This window comes from Tupaia chinensis, unplaced genomic scaffold (genome assembly GCF_000334495.1).
Source record: "Tupaia chinensis unplaced genomic scaffold, TupChi_1.0 Scaffold144346_1, whole genome shotgun sequence".
NCBI classification, from domain to species: domain Eukaryota; kingdom Metazoa; phylum Chordata; class Mammalia; order Scandentia; family Tupaiidae; genus Tupaia; species Tupaia belangeri.
In genome coordinates this window covers 5,145,244-5,164,106 of record NW_006204205.1, presented here as the reverse complement: position 1 = coordinate 5,164,106, position 18,863 = coordinate 5,145,244, and the positions used below count along the sequence as shown (strand labels likewise).

Below are 18,863 nucleotides of genomic sequence, written 5' to 3'. Positions count from 1 at the left end.
CCAAAAAATAAATTTTTTTCTTAAATTTTTTTTTTTTTTTTTTTTTTTTTTGGGAAGAGATTTTTGCTATAGGGCGCGTGCATTTGCCAGAAACACAGAGACAGGAAGTGAAAAATGACCCCTGGGGTGTGTGTGGGGGGATGGCCATGCCACAATTCTTCTCCTCTATTCTTTCAGGATTTTGGGCACGCACGCTCACACATGCAGCATGATAATTAAGCCATTGGGTCCAGGATTCGAACTACGGTTGATTAAGTGGGAGTCCAGCAACATAACTGTTACACCATCTGCTGGTCCCTTTCACAAACTTCTTGAAGACCTCATGTATGTAAGAACAATCTGAAATGATTTTGCAAAGAAGAATTTATTCAGGCTTCTAAGAATTCTAAATGTGACTATAACAGATTTACGAATCTATAAACAGCATGGTCAATTTTTGGCTACACAGTTAAGACAAAATGGGGCGAAGACTACTCTTCCACTGGAGGGAGTAGATTTACTGCTGGCAAGAAGAGCAGTGGGGACATTCTTGTCCTTAACAGCTTTTCTCACAGTCATATTTAAACACAGAACCGCAAATCAGATCCAACTTGTTTCCTGATTAGAGTTGCCCATAACCGAACAGATCTCTCTGAATGGCCTCTAAAAAGGTTGTGGTGTACAACAGCACGGAGCACACGGACGTTCACTGGGTCAGCTGACTGGGGCAGTGCTGCCAGTCCCATCCTTAAAAACTAGTATTGTATTTACCAATCTGTGCAGTAGGTCACGGAAGCTTATTCCTTCTTTCTGAAATATTGTACTCTTTGACAAAGTCACACCTTTCCCATTCAATGCCATCCTTCAGGCAACCATCATTCTACATTCCACTCTTAAAGAGTTCCACTTTTTAATAAATAAAATTAAATAAAATAATTTTTTAAATGATTGTTTTTAAAAAGGGCCGGCAGGTGGTGTGGTGGTTGAGGGCGCTGGACTCCCACATGGCCAACCAGGGTTTGAGTCCTGGACTTGGCGACTTGTTTTCTCACTTTCTCTCTCTATCCCTCTCTGCTTAAATTGAAATAAATAAATAAATGGATTAGTAAAGTTAAATAAAATAATTCTTGGGGGGAAAAAAAACTAGTAAAGAGGAAATTTGGATAGAACCATACAGACAAGTGAAGAGATCAAACAGGTCTGCATGCCTCACAAAATTGTATATGAGCTACAACAGAATCAAAAACCTGTGTTTTATAAACATACCTATTTATATATATATGTGTATATATATAAATAATATATAAAAACAATATATATTATATACTATTTATGCTTATCTATATGCCCTATATGATTTTTACTAAGCTTTCCTTATTAAAATCTGAATTAAAGTTCTAGCCAGTCTCAGCTATGTGAAGGCAGAAAGGCCAGCTAAGTACTGTGGTTACAGCCCTATGCTGCCCTGGGGTAACATAGGAAAGGGACATTCCAATTTACTAAACACTTACCGTATGAGGCTTTACAAATATTATTTCATTTAACCCTGTACGAGGCCCCTAAAATAGATGATCTATATAAGGTGGTGTTCCCCACCTTACATATAGTAAATCTGACCTTATAAACAAGGTACCTGCAGCAACACAGCTAAAGTGGGGGACAGACTCAGGCTCCAACTTGGGTCTGGCATCGCTATGTATAATCACCACACAGGTGGCAAAAATAAGAAAGAGCCCTGAAGAGTGAGATGAATCTTAGGCCATGGAAAGTGAGACAAACTCTACAAGTTTCTCCCTTCATAGAATCCACAGGCTTGCCTTCTTTCTGACCATGTACCATCTCATGCTGTGATTAAATAAAGATGTACGTTTTTTTAATATATCTCTGAAGAATATGCTAGGACTAAGAAGCTTTTTTAGTGTGTGTGTGGGGCCAAGGTAAGAAATACACACACACTATTGAGAATAGCACATGTACAGCTATCATAAAAATGGAATCCACAAGCACACTGTTGGGGCTAGCCAAGAAAGGCAATGCCTGAGTCTGAATTACAAAACATATGTAAATGAACAAGGAGATTTTAGATTTTTCACCTTACCAGGTCCTATTTAAGTACAAATGTAAAAATCCACGAGGGTATAGGTTATTTTAAATCGTAACAAATAAAAAAGAAAATACTTTATTACTAAAAAAAAGGAAAATATCAACCTAGATACTTGTTTCTTTAGTAAACCTTGCTTAGAAAAAGAAATAATACTATTGTGTAAAAACAACGTCTTGTAGGAATTTTTATGTGCAAATATTCCACAGAAATATTTAAATATAGAAAACCTGAATGGTAACACCGTCAAGAATCTGCACAGACCAAGGCAACTCTGACGCTTGCTTTGGTTCCTATCTATGCTTGCCCTCTGTCAAAGAAGTGAAGGAGTGCACTCTGAATTCAGGAACACCCGCGACATGACACATAATACCTGAAAAGCATTTGAATAATTCAAAACAAAACATGAAAGTTCAAAAAGAAAGCATTAGGAGTTACACTTCTCTTAATGCTTTCTATTACTGCTATAGATTGAAAAGCAAAATATTTGCCAAAAAGTGTTGTTTGGCCTAACCAGAATTTGCTGTGTCTTACCTTTACGAGGCGAACCTTGAGGAGATGCAGGTGGACTAGAATGTAAGGATGACGCCACAGAAATAGTGTCTTCCGTATGTTTCTTACCACTGATTTCTTCAGTTGTTCCTAAAACTTTCTGAGGTAACCCTGTACCTAAAAATAAAACCAAGGAGGCAATTAAGCATCACTTCACAATGAGAATGTCTGTAATTGCCTAAATCACTACGTAACTAAAGTCATGATGCAAAATAGCTTGTGTAGTTCACCGAAATGTATAAATGACGAACAAGGACTAAATGACTGGATAATGGCATACAGAGATTCTCACCTCTAGGTTATTTGTTCAAATTCAGCTGGTCAGCACAGACCAGAGTACAGAAGTTAAGTCGTCTGTTTTTGTGGCGTAAGGGAAATCAATTTAATAACCGAATACAGTGCCCTACCACCCACAATTGACACTCTCGTTGGAAATCTTAATGGAGAAAGCATGGACTTAAACTCTTCCCTCCCCTCTAGAGGTGGCCTCTCCAAGTCAGTGTGAGGCATGTTGTAGGGCAGTGTGCGGACGTTGACACTGTCACTACCTGCGGTGCATCTGTGCTCTGAGTACACAGAAGAAGCTGCAGGGGTGCCAGTCCAGCCCTTTTCAAGAGCACTAAATTCACACTACAGGAGAGAAGTAAACAATGGGAAAAATCATGAGTTTATAGAAAAATAGTATGAAGTCCATTGGAAACATTTCTGCAAAGATCTAGTTTTACTCTTGTCAAACAGCTGATCCTGTTTAGTGTAGGTCAAATTTAGCAATGGTTTCAATGCACTAGTTTTTATGTAGGTCTTCTCTAAAAAATGTCAAACAGCTGTTAACACTGTTCTAAACCAGTGAAGAGCAATTTAAACAAAGATTTAGCATAGCAACAAGCAGCCTTTTGACAATGAAAACATTTAAGTCACAGGATACTTGCTACTCTTCATTAAGTGCCACTTTTATATAAATGCATTTACCATCTAAATAACAGCCATAGAAGAGAAGAAAGCTACCTGGTACATATAACACTGCCTTTCAGGTGATGATATCCAACTAAGAATACCAGAGTTGATGTTCCTCTTGCAATCATACCAACATATTTATCAACCTAACCAATATTCAATCCTCTCTATTTCCATAGCTGCAAAATTAGTCTAGGCCCAAAGTAACTTCCAATTAACTAAAAAAATCTTAATTAACTATTAGAACAGCTTTTTGTCTGAGCTCTTATCTGCAGTCTTGCTGTGCTCCATACTACATAATTAGAACCACACCCGTCCTTTGTTCAAATCTCTTCGATGGCTTTCCACTGACAACTTACCTTCAACATGGCATGTTCTAATGTGGGCATAGTTATGATTATTTTCTTCATTCTGGAAGGATGCTTCATACAGTGCTTAAAAGCAAGGACTTTAGAGCAAGCCCGCCTGGGAAAAACCTCCACACCTATCACTTAGCAGTGGCAGGTAAGTTACTTAGACCCTCTAGGCTTCTGTAGAATGAGGGTAAGGTACTTGCTCTCAGGTTATTATGAAGACTAAACGAATACATATTTAGGGAAAATTTTAAACTGTGTCTGGCACAGTGCTAAATCTTAGCTGTAATTATCTTTGTTCAGCACTTTGCATACAATTTGCACTCTATGTCAGCCAAGTATCTGTAGCTCCTTGTAGAGGCAACCTCTCTGAAATCTTTGCCTAATGATTAAGACTCTGTTTAGAGGCTATTTCCAAACTGCCTTCTTCTGCAGGCCCACCTTATCTCTGTCTGTGCTAAGAACTCCTTTTGTTTTGGCCTTTTCTATGTTCTCTCCATGTCGCTGGTTTAAATCCCGGTGTATGCAACGTGCTGGCTGTTATACCCCTGGTACATTATACTGAAGTTACCTGTTTGTGTGAGTGCTTGTATCACCAAACTAAAGATCTATGCAAAAATGAAGTATTTTTTATTTTACTTGGTATCTCAAACAAAACAAAATTCATAAAGTTCTATTGACTATCCAGTATTTAAAATGCATGAACTAAATAATAACACTAGGAAGCAAATAAAATCTAGCTTCCCATCTAAAAGTCAAGATACTGATAATGGTAAAACAACAAATAAAAGTAATTTGGATAATGTCTGATGGCTAACAGTAAAAAAATCATGAAGTTCCATCTATACATTATATACTTTATACACTCTTATTGTCTCACAATTAGGTTTTCAGAAAAAGAGTGTATAACCATTTTCTGAACAAGGAACTTCATTCTCATAGTATTTGTAGGTTGTATGTGCATTGGATGTTTGATTAAATATGCCTTTTAATGCAGTAAGCCCTTGGTACTCAAGATATATTGCTATAAATTTTCTGTTGATAAACAGATTTCAGTACGCTAGGAATCCTGATGTCAGTATTTAAAACATGTATGCTGTCATCAAACACCTATAAAGGAAAGTGAGACCTTTTTTAAACTCATGAAGTAAGGATCAACCTACCAAACAGATCTCCTAAATATGTATAATAATTTTTCACTCTAATTCCTCTGGAAATTTCAATTAAATAAATAGGTACTGGATATACTCACTCATTGCAGTATCTTTTGCTTGTCCCTTCTTCCTGATGGGGTGCAAATTAACAGCTGGCACCTGAAGCACCTGGCTTACTCTGTGGGGCTGATGCAAGTGGGCTTTGGTTGTTTGGCCAGCTGACCTCATAGGTACTGGAGACATTTCCGATGATTTGGCTGATCTTTTCTCATTCAAATTTTTGGTTACTAACATGAGAGTAAGAAATGAGTAATTATTTTTTAAAGCAAAATTGACAATAAACAGTTGCTTTAAAACCATCTCTTTTTTAGCACAAAACATAAACTACATTAATTTTCTTAAAAGAAGTTTAAGTACTTATAAAATGTTAACTATTACACTGTTATAGAATAAATTATTAATTTTACTTCCTAAATAACTCTTGAATCCATTAATTTAATTAGCTACATTTACTTTGTTGAAGGTCTGGTCAAAATCCTCTCATCTAGGGACCAGCAGTTAGCATAATGGCTATGTCGCTGGACTCCCATGTAGTTGACTGTGGTTCAAGTCCCCAGCCCGGTGGCTTAAACTCATGCTGGGCGCGTGTGCGTGTGTGCCCAAGATCCTGAGAGGAGAATGGAGGAGAAGGGATTGTGGCATGGCCATCCTCCCGGGGGGTGATTTCTTACTTTCTGTCTTTCTGTCTCTCTCTTTCTGGTGAGCGCACGCACCCTATAGCAAAAAATCTCTCAAGGAAAAAGAAAATAAAATAAAAAACAAAATCCTCTCATCTATACTTCTGAAATATTCTTTTCACCATATGAATTCTAGCTTGCCTTCAAGCCATTCTCCATAAGACAGCAGAATGACTTTTTCAAATTGCAAATTTGATCATATCATTTTTTATGTCCTACATAAACTTTAGATGACTTGTCACTACTTTTCTTTTTTTTTTTTTGGAGAGGTTTTTGCTATAGGGCGCGTGCACTTGCCAGACAGACAGAGAGAGACAGAGAGATAGAAAGTGAGAAATCACCCCCTGGGGGGATGGCCACGCCGCAATCCCTTCTCCTCCATTCTCCTCTCGGAATCTTGGGCACGCACGCACACACGCCCGGTGTGAGTTTAAGCCACCGGGTCCGGGACTCGAACCGCAGTCAACTACGTGGGAGTCCAGCGACATAGCCATTATGCTAACTGCTGATCCCAACTTGTCACTTTCCTCAGGGTAAAGACCAAATCTCTCTAAAAAGAAGACAAGGGAACCAGCAGTTGGCGTAGTGGCTATGTCGCTGGACTCCCACGTAGTCAACTGCGGTTCGCGTCCTGGACCCAGTGCCTTAAAACTCACGCCGGGCGCGTGTGCGTGCGTGCCCAAGATCCCGAGAAGAGAATGGAGGAGAAGGGATTGCGGCGTGACCATCCCCTCTGCAGGGGTGATTTCTCGCTTTCTGTCTCTATGTCTCTCTCTGTCTGTCAGGCGAGCACACGGGCCCTATAGGGAAAAACCTCTCCAAAAAAAAAAGAAGACAAAAACAAAATTAAAAAACCCAGTGTGATTTTACATTAGCCTGTTCCTTGAACCACATACCTTCCCTATCCCCAGTCCTATACTCTTTAGATTGCTATTATATCATCGATTCATTTCCTAAGCCCAAGCTCCTCTCCACTTATATACTTGCTGCATCTTTCAGATGAACTCTCTAACAAATTTCAGGGAATTCCTCTTTCCCGAAAACCCCTTGCTGTGCAGTGACTAGAATAGACTTTTTCCCCCCCAGGTTTTGGTATAGGGCATGTGCGTTTGCCAAATGAGAGAGAAACACTGAGAGAGAAAAAAGAGAAGGAAAGTGAGAAATCACCCCTCAGGGGAGGGGGTGGCCACCTAGTAACCCCTTCTCCTCCTGAAATTTTGGGTACATTTGCACATGGGCACAGTGTTTTTTTCAAGCTACCAGGTCTGAGACCACAACTGCATAGCTGGCCATGTCAAATCCAGCACATTAATCATGATGCCACCCCCGCTGGCTCCTGAAATGACTCCTATTTTATGTTCTCATGGATCGTGTACATTTCTTCACAGCACTAATAGTTTGGTCTTCTCATATGGCTCCAGTAATGTGCAGTGGTACCCTCCTGCCTGCACAACTTCCTTTTATAAATTGACACATAATAATTGTACACATTTACTGGGTACAATATGATTTTTTGATACTTGAATACAACATGAAATAATAAAATGAGGTAATTAGCACATTGAGTACCTCAAATATTTATCAATACTGTGTTGGAAATATTTAAAATCCTATTTTAGCTATCCTAAAGTATACAATATGTTAGGTCATCAAGAAACCCATGACGTATTTTTCTATGCAAAAATGTGTCATCACTTTCCTGATGACCCAATATTACTAACTGTAGTCACCCTACTGTGCTATCTATCAAAGCTGAAAATTTATTCCTCCTACCCAACTATAATTTTGTGCCCATTAACCGGTATCTCTTTACCTCCTCCTCTACTTTACCTGACCAAGTCTTTGGTAACTACTATTTTAGCATTTTTTAGCTTCCACAAATGAGTAAGACTATGAGACATTTGTCTTTCTGTGCCTGCTTATTTCATGTAACATGTATCTTCCAGGCTCATCCATATTGCTACACATGACAAGATTTCATTCCTTTTTTTTTTTTTTTGAGAGATTTTCACTGTAGGGCGCGTGCGCTCGCCAGACAGACAGAGAGAGACATAGAGACAGAAAGCGAGAAATCACCCCCCAGGGGGGATGGTCACGCCGCAATCCCTTCTCCTCCATTCTCCTCTCAGGATCTTGGGCACGCACGCACACGCGCCTGGCGTGAGTTTTAAGCCACCGGGTCCGGGACACGAACCGCGGTCGACTACGTGGGAGTCCAGCGACATAGCCATTACGCTAACTGCTGGTTCCCAAGATTTCATTCTTTTTTTAAGTTTCGATAATACTTCACTGTGTATATATAAACTACTTTTTCTTTATCCATTTAGCCAGTGATAAACAATAAAGTTGATTTCATATCTTGGCTATTGCATATAGTGCTGCAATTAACATGGGAGTACAGCTATCTCTTGGACATATTGCTTGCCATTCCTTTGGGTATATCCCAAATAGTGGGATTAATGAACCATATAGTAGTTCTATTTTTGGCCTTTTAGGGAACTTCCATACTGTTTTTCATAATGGCTGTATTAATTTATATTCCAACCTACAGTTAGAATTGCCCTTTCTCCACATCTCTGCCAGAGTTTATTTACATTCTTTTTAAAAGATTTATTCAATTTTATTCTTTATATTATTTCAACTCACCAGAAAGAGACAGAGAGACAAAGTGAGAAAGCAAGTCACCAGGTCTGGGACTCAAACTGTGGTTGGCCACGTGGGAATCCAGCACCTTAACCATCATGGAACCTGCTGGCCTGAGTTTATTTACTTTTTAAAAAATTTCTTTAAAACTTAGGTGAGATATTACCTTGTGGTTTTGAATTTAATTTTTCTAATAATTACTAATGTTGAAAATTTTAAAATATACTTTTTGATTATTTGTATAGCTTTTTCTCAGAAATGTCTATTCAGGTAAATTGAATTATTTGCTTTTTGGTTTTTATTCGCTTTTTTATGATTGCTGCTGAGTTCTTTAAGTTTGTACTTATCCTGGATATTAATCCTTGTCAAATGAGTAGTCTGCAGTTACTGTTTCCCATTCTGTAGGTTGTCTCTTTACTCTGTTGATTTCTTCCTTTGTTGTGCAGAAGCTTTTTAGTTTAATGTACAGCAACTTGTCTACTTTTGCTGCCTTTTGAGGTATTATTAGAAAAATCTTTGCCGAGATCAATGTCCTCAAGTATTTACCCTTTGTTTTCTTGAATCAGTTTCATAGTTTGTTCTTTTTTTTTTTTTTCCCCTCCCAGAGAGATTTTTGCTATAGAGAGCGTGCATTCACTGTAGAGATAGAAAGTAAGAAATCACCCCCACCCAAGGGGGATGGCCATGCTGCAATCCTTTCTCCTCCATCCTCCTCTGGGATTTAGGGCATGCATGCACACATGTCTGGCATGAGTTTTAAGCCGCCAGGTTCAGGACTCAAACTGCAGTTGATTACGTGGGAGTCCAGCAGCATAGCCACTATCCCACCTGCTGGTTCCCACAGTTTCAGTTCTTACACTTAAGTCTTTGATCAATTCTGAGTTGATTTTCATATATGGTGAGACAGGGGTCCAGATTCATTCTTATATGTTTGGATATCAATTTTTCCTAGAACCATTTGTTGAAGCGATAGTCTTTTCTCCAATGTATGCTCTTTATGTCTCTGTAAAAATTCAAAGTCTACAGGGCTGGCAAGCGGCATGGTGGCTGGGGCACTGGACTCCAACATGGCCAACCACAGTTTGAGTCTTAGACCTGGCAGCTTGCTTTTTCACTTTCTTCTCTCTCATCAAATTAAAAAATAACAATAATAATATATAAACTTAATAATTCTTTAAAAAAATGAAGTCTAAGGACCAGCAGAGGGCATAATGGTTATGTACTGAACACCCATGTAGTCAACTGAGGTTGGAGTCCTGGACCCGGTGGTTTAAAACTCATGCCGGCTGGTGTGCATGCATGCCCCAAATCCTAAGAGAACAAAGGAGAAGGGACTCTGGCATGGACATCCCCTACGGGGAGGTGAGTTCTCATTTTCTGTCTCTCTGGCAAGTGCACATGCCCTATAGCAAAATTAAAAAAAAAAAGTCTTACAGTGTGGCTCCAACTTTGTCCTTTTTTGTTCAACACTGCTTTGGCTACTTTGGGGTCTGTTTTAGTTTATTACTGTATGTTAACAGAAATACTGGAGACTGGATGATATACAAAGAAAATAGATATGCAAAACTATTTGGGTGGCTGGGAAGTCCAAGGGTGTAGGCCTGGCACAGGGAGGTTTATGACATGGCTGATGGAAGCAGAGAGAATGCTAGGCACATGCAGAGAAAGAGCGAACACATGTGCATGCAACAGACAGCATGTGCTCTCTCTCTCTCTCTCTCTCTCTTTTTTATAGCAACCAACTCTTGGGAGAACTAACTCCATTTCATGAAGCTATAATTCATGAGGTTTCAAGAGATATCATTTAATCTTTTCAGGACAGTATTGTCTCCATAAAGTAGTCAACATGATCCAATCACCCACCTACTTGCCTCTCTACCACCCAATACCAAATTCTGAAATGTCCAAATTGTGGGGGACAAATCATAATCCAAACTCTAAGAGGTTTTTTTTTGTGGTTCCATACAAACTTAATGACTGTTTTTTGTTTTTCCCTATTTCTATGAAGACTGCTATTAGTGTTTTGATAGGCATTGCACTGAGTTTGGACATTGCTTTGGGTAGTATGGGCATTTTAACAACATTAATTTTTCTGACCCAGGAACACAGGATGTCTTTCTATTTTATTTTCCCTCCAATTTCTTTCACCAGGGTTTTATAATTTTCATTGTAGAAATATTTTATCTTAGAACCAGCAGATGGCATAATGGTTACATTGCTGGACTCCCATGTAGTCAACCATGGTTCAAGTTCCGGATCTGGTGACTTAAAACTCATGCTAGGTGTGTGTGCATGTGAGCCCAAGATGCTGAGGGAATGAAGAGGAAAGGACTGTGGCGTGGCCATCTCCCCCTGGGAGGGTGATCTCTCGCTTTCTTTCTGTCTCTCCAGTGAGCGCATGTGCCCTATAGCAAAAGTTTCTTTTAAAAAATCTTGGGATCAGCAGTTAGCATAATTGCTATGTCACTGGACTCCTGTGTAGTCAACCGTGGTTTGAGTCCCGGATCCGGTGGCTTAAACTCACGCCAGGCACGTGTGCGTGCATGCCCAAGATCCCGAGAAGAAAATGGAGGAGAAGGGACTGCGGCGTGGCCATCCCCCCTGGGGGGTGATTTCTCGTTTTCTGTCTCTCTGTTTCTCTCTGTCTGTCTGGCTAGCGCACGCGCCCCATAGCACAAACCTCTCCAGAAAAAAAAACAAACAAAACTTTTCTCTCAAGTGTGGTGGCACTTATACCTAAATATTTTATTTTTATAGCTTTTGTAAATGGGACTAGTTTATTTATTTCTTTTCGGCTAATTCATTACTGGTGTATAATAATGCTACCAATTCCTGTATGTTGATTTATCATAAAACTTTACTGATTTTATTATCAGATCCAAGAGTTTTCTGATAGCCCTTTTGTTTTTCTATAAAATCCTGTTGTCTGCAAGCAGGGAGAGTTTAACTTCCTTCTTTCAAATTTAGATGTCCTAGGAACCAGTAGTTAGCGTAATGGCTATGTTGCTGGACTCCCACGTAGTCGACCGCGGTTCGCGTCCTGGACCCGGTGGCTTAAAACTCACGCCAGGCGCGTGTGCATGCATGCCCAAGATCCCGAGAGGAGAATGGAGGAGAAGGGACTGTGGCGTGACCATCCCCCCTAGGGAGTGATTTCTCGCTTTCTGTCTCTCTGTCTGTCTGGCGAGCACATGCGCCCTATAGCAAAAACCTCTCCAAAAAAAAAAAAAGAAAAAAAATTAGATGCCCTTTCTTCCTCTTGGTTAATTGCCCTGGTTAAAATTTCTAGTTTAAGCTTAAGAGTGGGAAGAGTGAGCATCCTTGTCCTGTTCTGTTTCTTGGTGGAAAAACTTTTTGCTTTTTTTTCCCTAATGATTTTTAAAAATAATTATTTTATTTAACTTTATTTATTTATTTACTTGAATTTCACCAGTGAGGGGGAGAGAGAGATAGAGAAAGCAAGTGAGAAAGGGAGCCGCCAGGCCCCCGACTCAAACCACGGCTGGCCATGTGAAAGTCCAGCACCCTTAACAACCATGCCACTTGCCGGCCCCTTGGTAGAAATGTTTTTTAACTTTTCCGTTTCCTACGTTACCTGTGAGTTTGTCATGAATGGTTTTTACTGTATTAAAGAAGATTCCTTAAATACTATCTGGCTGGGAGTTTTTAATTATAATTATTATTTTTTTAATTGCCAGAATGTGTGTGCACTCACCAGAAACAGACAAGAAGCATGAGAGAACATGACGCAATGGGGCACAGTCATGCAGCAATCCTTTCTTCCCCCATTTCACCACCTTACTGGACATGGGACACGCATGCACATGTCCCCAGAGTGTTTCTGAAGACACTGCGACTGAGATTTTATCTGCAGTTGACCATGTGGGATCTAGCTACCTTAACCACTAGCCTACAAGGTTAACCCTGGATGTTAAGTTTCATCAAATGCTTTTCCTTCATCCACTGAAATGATCATATGGTTTTTGTCCCTTAGATTCTGTTAATGTGATATATCATGATTACTGATTTGTGTATGTTGAATCACCCTTGCATCCCTGGTATAAATCCTACTTACCATTTCTTTTAATCTTTCTAAATGTACTGTTGGGTTGGGTTTGCTAGTATTTTCTTGAAAAAATTTATACTGATGTTTATTAGGGATATTGGTCTATAGTTTTCTTCCCTTTTTTTTTTTTAAAGGAATTATTTTATTTGACTTTACTTATTTTAATTTGACCAGAGGGACAGAGTGAGAGCAAGAGAGAGGAAAAGTGAGAAAGCAAGCTGCCAGGACCAGGACTCAAACCATGGTCGGCCATGTGGGAGTCCAGCACCCTTAACTACTTACCACACCACCTGCTGGCCCCGGTCCATAGTTTTCTTTGTTGTTGTACTCTTGTCTAGTTTTCATATCAGGGTAATGCTGGCCTCACAATGAGTTTGGAAGGACTCCCTTGCCTTCAATGTTTATAATAGTATGAGAAGAATCAGTGTTAATTCTTTAAAAGTTTTGTAGAATTTGGGCCACCTGATGGCATGGTGGTTAAGGTGCTAAATCTCATATGGCTGACTATGTGGTTCAAATCCGGGACCTGGTGCCTTAAAAAATATGGTGATACGTGTGTGTGTGTATGTGTGTGTGTCCCCAAGCTCCTGAGAAGAAAATGGAAGAGAAGAGACTACAGCATGGCCTTCCCCTTTGCAGGGTGATTTCCCACTTTTCCCCTCTGTCTCTCTCTGACAAGTGTGCACATCCTATAGCAAAAAGGCTAAGAAAAAAAAGTTCTGTAGAATTTAACAGTGAAGTCATTTGACCCTGGGCTTTTCTGTTGGGAGATTCTTTATTACTGGATCGGGATCATTATTATTAGTCTGTTCACGTTTTCTGTTGCTTCCTGGTTCCATCTTGGTAGCCTATATATATCCAAGTACTTATCCATTTCCTCAAGGTTTTCCAATTTGATGGCAAACAGATGATCATAATAATCCCTAAAGATTTTTGTATTTCGGTTTCATTTTTATTACTCATTCCCTTCTAATTTCAGGTTTGGATTGTCCTGGCTTTTCTAGTTCCTTGAGGTGCATGGTTATTTATTTGAGATCTTTCAGTTTTTCTGATATAGGCATTTATTGCTATAAACTTTCCTTTTAGTATTGCTTCTGCTATATCCCATTGGTTGTGGTCTGTTTTTTCCAAAATATTTCACAATATTAAAAAAAAATCTCCTTTATAATTTTGTCATTAACCACTGGTCATTCAGGAGCATGTTGTTTAATTTACATGTTTTCGTATCAGATGACTTCAGACAGTTAATGGAAAAATGGAATTAAAGGATAAAACTAGGGCCAGCAGGTGGCGTGGTGAAGGTGCTGGACTCTCACACCGCTGACCATGGTTTAATCCTGGACTAGGTGGCTTAAAAATCCTGACAGGCACATGTGTGTGCATGTCCCGAATCCCAGGAGAATGGAGAAGGGACTGTGGTGGGACCATCCTCCTGTGAGATGAATTCTCAATCTCCTTATCTCTGTCACTCTCCAGCAAATGCATGCACCCTATGGCAAAGATCTAAAAATAAATAAATAAATAAAACTAAAAAAACCCCACAAACTTTATACCTCAACATAAGCACCTTCAAGTTTAAGACACTTTTGAAGGGCCAACTGGTGGCACAGTGGTTAAGTTACTGAACTCTCACATGGCTGACTGCAGTTCAGATCCCAGACCTGGTGGGTTTCTCTCTCTGTGTCTTTTTCTCTGTTTCTCTTTGGTGAATGCATATGCTCTGTAGCAAATTAAAATAATAAATACAATTAAATAATTATAAAAGAGACAGTTTTTATAAATAATACCAGCCATTTGGTCTACCCTTAAACAACTGCGGGTTCTAAGGCCAGCATGATGGCGTAGTGGTCGCGTCACTGGACTCTCACATGGTTAACCACAGTTTTGAGTCCCGAACCCAGTGGCTTAAAAATAATGCTGGGCATGTGTACATGTGTGCCCAAGATCCTGGGAGGAAAATGGAGGAAAGGGGATTGTGGCATGGCCATCCTCTCTGAGGAGTGATTTCTCACTTTCCCTCTCACTGTCTCTCTGGTGAGTGCATGTATCCTATGGCAAACCTGAAAAAAAAAAAAAAGCTTATTTTGGTGCAAAAAAATTTGGAATCTGTGCAGTTTTTTTTTTTTTCAGAATATGCATTTTCCATGAACTCTTTGAAGATCTTTGTATAATATCCAGTGTTCCTCTTGTTACCAATTTCTAATTTTGTTTCATTATGGTCAGAAAAAAAACACTTGTCATGATTTCTACGAGATTTGTATTGTGATCTAACATATGATCTATTCTGATGAATGTTCTATGCGCTGAAGAATGTGTATTCTTTATTTGCTGAATGAAATATTCTATGATATCTGTTAGGTCCATCTGGTATATAAAACTGTTTATATCTGATGTTTCTTTGTTAATTTTCTGCCTACGTGATCTGTCCAATGCTGAAAGTGGGATGCTGGAGTCCTCAACTATTATTATATTGGAGTCTATCTTTTCTGTTAGGTCTAACGATACATGCTTTATATAGAGAGTGTGTGTGTATGCATATATATTATGTAAATAAAAATTACTTTGTTAAATGTTTTATGAAGATCTGAATTGTCTTTCTGTATTTTCTTAGATTTATTGAGTTACTTCAAAACTTCTATTTTGACAAATTTTGAAATGTTTTCTTTTTTATTTGTGATAGCATGTATGCATGTGAGAGAATGAGAGAGACTGAGAGGCAGACACACAAGGAAGCCCTCTCAACCAGACCTCATGAGCTTGTTTTGCCCACTGGTGAGGTCATAGCTCTGATTTTACTTTTTCTGAATGTTTACTTCTTGGCAAAGGAGGACCTAGGTAATTATTCAGTCTTTATTGTGTAGTTTTGTTTGTGCTGATTTTCTAAAACAGTATCTGCCCAGAGGTCCTGTGCAGGTTGACTGCCGAGTTCCTTTAGTCCAAGATCACTGCCACTAGATGGCACTGTAAGTGCAGGGCTGCTACTGGTCTGGACAAGGTTCTGTTTGGTGCAGTACCCCTCCCTCACAGCCTGGTTTGGGGGTACACACGCCTGGGGAATTTGTGAGACCAGCCTCCTTCACCTTGGCACTGCACAACAGTTGTTTTGGCCAAACTAGAGAGCTGTTCCTGAGTTTGGAGCCCAGCTTTTGTTAGCTTCACCCCTTTTCCCCATCTCAGGAATTTTAGCCCTGCAGACATTTGGAATGCTTCATATGGGTTGATACAGAAATAATTTTCTCTCAGACAAAGCTAGGAGATGGGGGAAAATTGTCTGTTCCCGTATCACTTTTTTTTCACTGTAGAAGTCATGACCCTGGAGGATTTTTCCTCAAAGTACTTGGCAGCTTGGAGGGCGGGCTTCCTGGTTCTAAAGGTCTATTTCAGCTACCATCTGCTCTCAGCCTCCCAATGCTCATCAGCCCCAGGAATTGTTATGGATTCACTTTAGATCTTTGGGATAGTCTGGGTGTTTATCTTGGCATTGATTCATTGTTTATGTTTTTTTCTTTGAGGCGTGAAGCCAGACTGTTCCTACATGACTATTTTTGACAACGCCACTGTCAAGGACTGCATTTTGGGCACTACTATATGCCAATGTGCCAGAAACTAACTGAAAGCAGATGTTTAATAGGTATTTGTTGAATAGGTGATATTATTTCAACAGTTATACAAGGAATATCAGAAACATTTTTTTATAAATTCATCATTAGAATATTTAAAAATCAGTGTCAGAATTTAACCCTGACTTAGACGAATAGCTGCCTCCTTTGCATAAAATAAAATCAACACACTATGTAATCTGACTGAAACAAATACTTCCTTCAGGTAATACTTTAATCCTTTAGTCAGTTATTTATTTTTTTTAAAGCCACCAGGTTCAGGACTTGAACCATGGTTGGCAATGTGGGAGTCCAGCGCCCTTAACCACCATGCCATCTGCTGGCACCCCTTTAATCAATTATTTAGGGTGGTTTAAATGCAGGTGCAACCTCGGTACTTTATGATATATTTATTGTAAACACCAAGAGAAAAGCAAAAGTTTAACCTGTCCCAATTCCACTACAATAGTTAGCTATTAAGTTTTAATTATAAGAATCTAGAAAGTATTTTGGGTGGTGAGAATCAGAGAACAAGTTCCCAGGAATTCCTGGGAACAATATATAGTGACTCAGCAACTATTTGAGTCCAAGATGTAATATCTTGGCTAGAGCCATGAAACACATTTTCTCCTTTTAATATTGATTGATTCTCAGCTTCAATGATATTTTGATTATTGGTACAGTACAAAACACCAAAAGATTACTTTAAATATAAAAGTATTCAGAGATGAAGTGTTCAAAGCACATATAGACTGATTAACTAGGAAGATTTAAATTTACGTATTTTTTTCCAGAGATTTTTGCTTTAGGGTGCATGCATTTGCCAGAGAGACAGAGAGAAACAGAGAGCTAGAATGTGAGAAATCACCCCACGGAGGAATGGCCATGTGACAATCTCTTCTCCAATATTTTCCTCCTGGGATTTTTGGCATGCATGCATGCACACACACACCCAGCTTGAATTTCAAGCCACTGGGACTTGAATGGTGGTGAGTCACATGGAGTCCAGAGTCTTAACCACTATGTTACCTGCTGGCCCCTAGGAATTAAATTTTATAATGCTCAGAACTCAACTATCTGGCTTGGGACAGTCACTATTTAAACACTGAAAAACCTATTATGCAATAGAAATCATATAAAGATTCTCAAACCAAATTAAAGTGATATGCATTAAATCAAAATTTCAAACTCAATTTAAGAAAGGCCCACAGGCTTCCTCATTTCAAATCAATATTCAATATATAGCACAAGACACTTACTAGTGTTAAGAGAAGAGACAATGATCTATGAGGTACAAGAAGAAGGAGGTATGCAGGTGTATGTGTGTGTGCATAAAAAATAAGCAACCTTGTATTAGAAAAAAGTAAGAATAATAAAGTGTTCTATTATTTCAAGATGATAAGGTATATATTTGAGAAAAAGTAACCATGACAATAAGTCAAAGCAGAGCAGAAGTCTTCAATAAATTAAATATGTATATGATATGGCTTTGAACTTTAAGACATAATTATCTATTAAAGGTTCTATACCGTCTTTCAATCTTTACTTTCAATATGTATAATTTCTATATAGCTGAAACTATTCTTGATGTGTGGTAAGAAATTTACCCAAATACATAAATTTATTATTATCATTAAAATTATTTATCATTATTTTCCAAGTTGATCACAGAGAGACAGAGAGATGGAAAGGGAAAGTGAGAAAGCAAGCCACCAGGTCTGAGACCCAAACTGTACTTGGCCATGTGGGAGTCCAGTGTCCTCAACTACCGTGCCACCTCCTAGCTGCACATTCATTATTTTTAATAGCTGTATACCATTCTTCATACTGATGAGGAAATAGTCTACTGTTCTCTGGGTGATAATAAATATATAATTTTCACTATAACATATAATACAACATTTTATAAAAGTTACGTTTTTGGGGAGGTACATTATCTCATTAGAATATAAGTCCCATATTGCACACCTGAGAGGTCACTTTGAGGAGTAAATGGCAAAGTTCATAAGGTGCTTAGCTTGACTGTTGGCACACATGAAGCTCTCAATAATTGTTAGCTTTTTAAATGATCTTTCTCTACATTTAATAGGTTTAATGTAGAAAAAAATCAGAGATAAAGTGTACTCCTAACTCTTGCCAAAGTTCTACATTTGAAAAAACTATCCTAGGGTTAAGAAAATCTAGCTTAAATAAAAGCAAATGAGATTCAAACTCTGTCTCTACCCTTTAGGAGGCGATCTTTCCATCACATCCCATGCCTTTTCCTATGGTAGCTGTATTTGTGATAATCTGTTTCAATAATAGTACTTATTGAAGGGCTCCTTATCCTGTATTTTAAAATTGTCATATATGAATTAATGTAACTAGAGGAATTTTTGGTGTCAACAGAGTATATTTCATCATCTTTGATTACTCCTCTTAGAACTCATGATTTCTTTGATCCTGCAATATATGCATACTGTTGTATTAATTTACATGTTTCCAAACAGGGTGGCTCTACTATGTTTTAATTTTTCAAGGTTTTTAAAGAAGAAATAATGATCCTCGTATTGTTTGTACAGGACAACCACTAGGAATCAGTGTGACTCAGTATATGATGAACAGGATTACAAGATAGTTGGGGTATGACAGTAGTATTTGTGAGAGAAAATTAACAATTTTCTTGAGACTTTAGCATCACTTTAGAGAAATAAAATTTCTACTCTGCTGTACTCTATTTATTTTG

The 18,863-nt window shown here is 38.7% G+C and overlaps 1 protein-coding gene across 7 annotated transcripts in view; it reads right to left on the bottom strand.

Moving 5' to 3' along the window:
* Nucleotides 1-18,863, bottom strand: part of RAPGEF6 (Rap guanine nucleotide exchange factor 6) — a 263,794-nt gene that overhangs the window by 16,537 nt on the left and 228,394 nt on the right. For all 7 annotated transcript variants that reach the window (XM_006166893.3, XM_006166895.3, XM_006166894.3 and 4 more), the window contains 2 exons: nt 5,192-5,380; nt 2,615-2,749 (listed from right to left, as the gene is read on the bottom strand). In XM_006166893.3, coding sequence (XP_006166955.1) covers nt 2,615-2,749; nt 5,192-5,380 — 324 coding nt within the window. The remainder of the gene's footprint in view (nt 1-2,614; nt 2,750-5,191; nt 5,381-18,863) is intronic.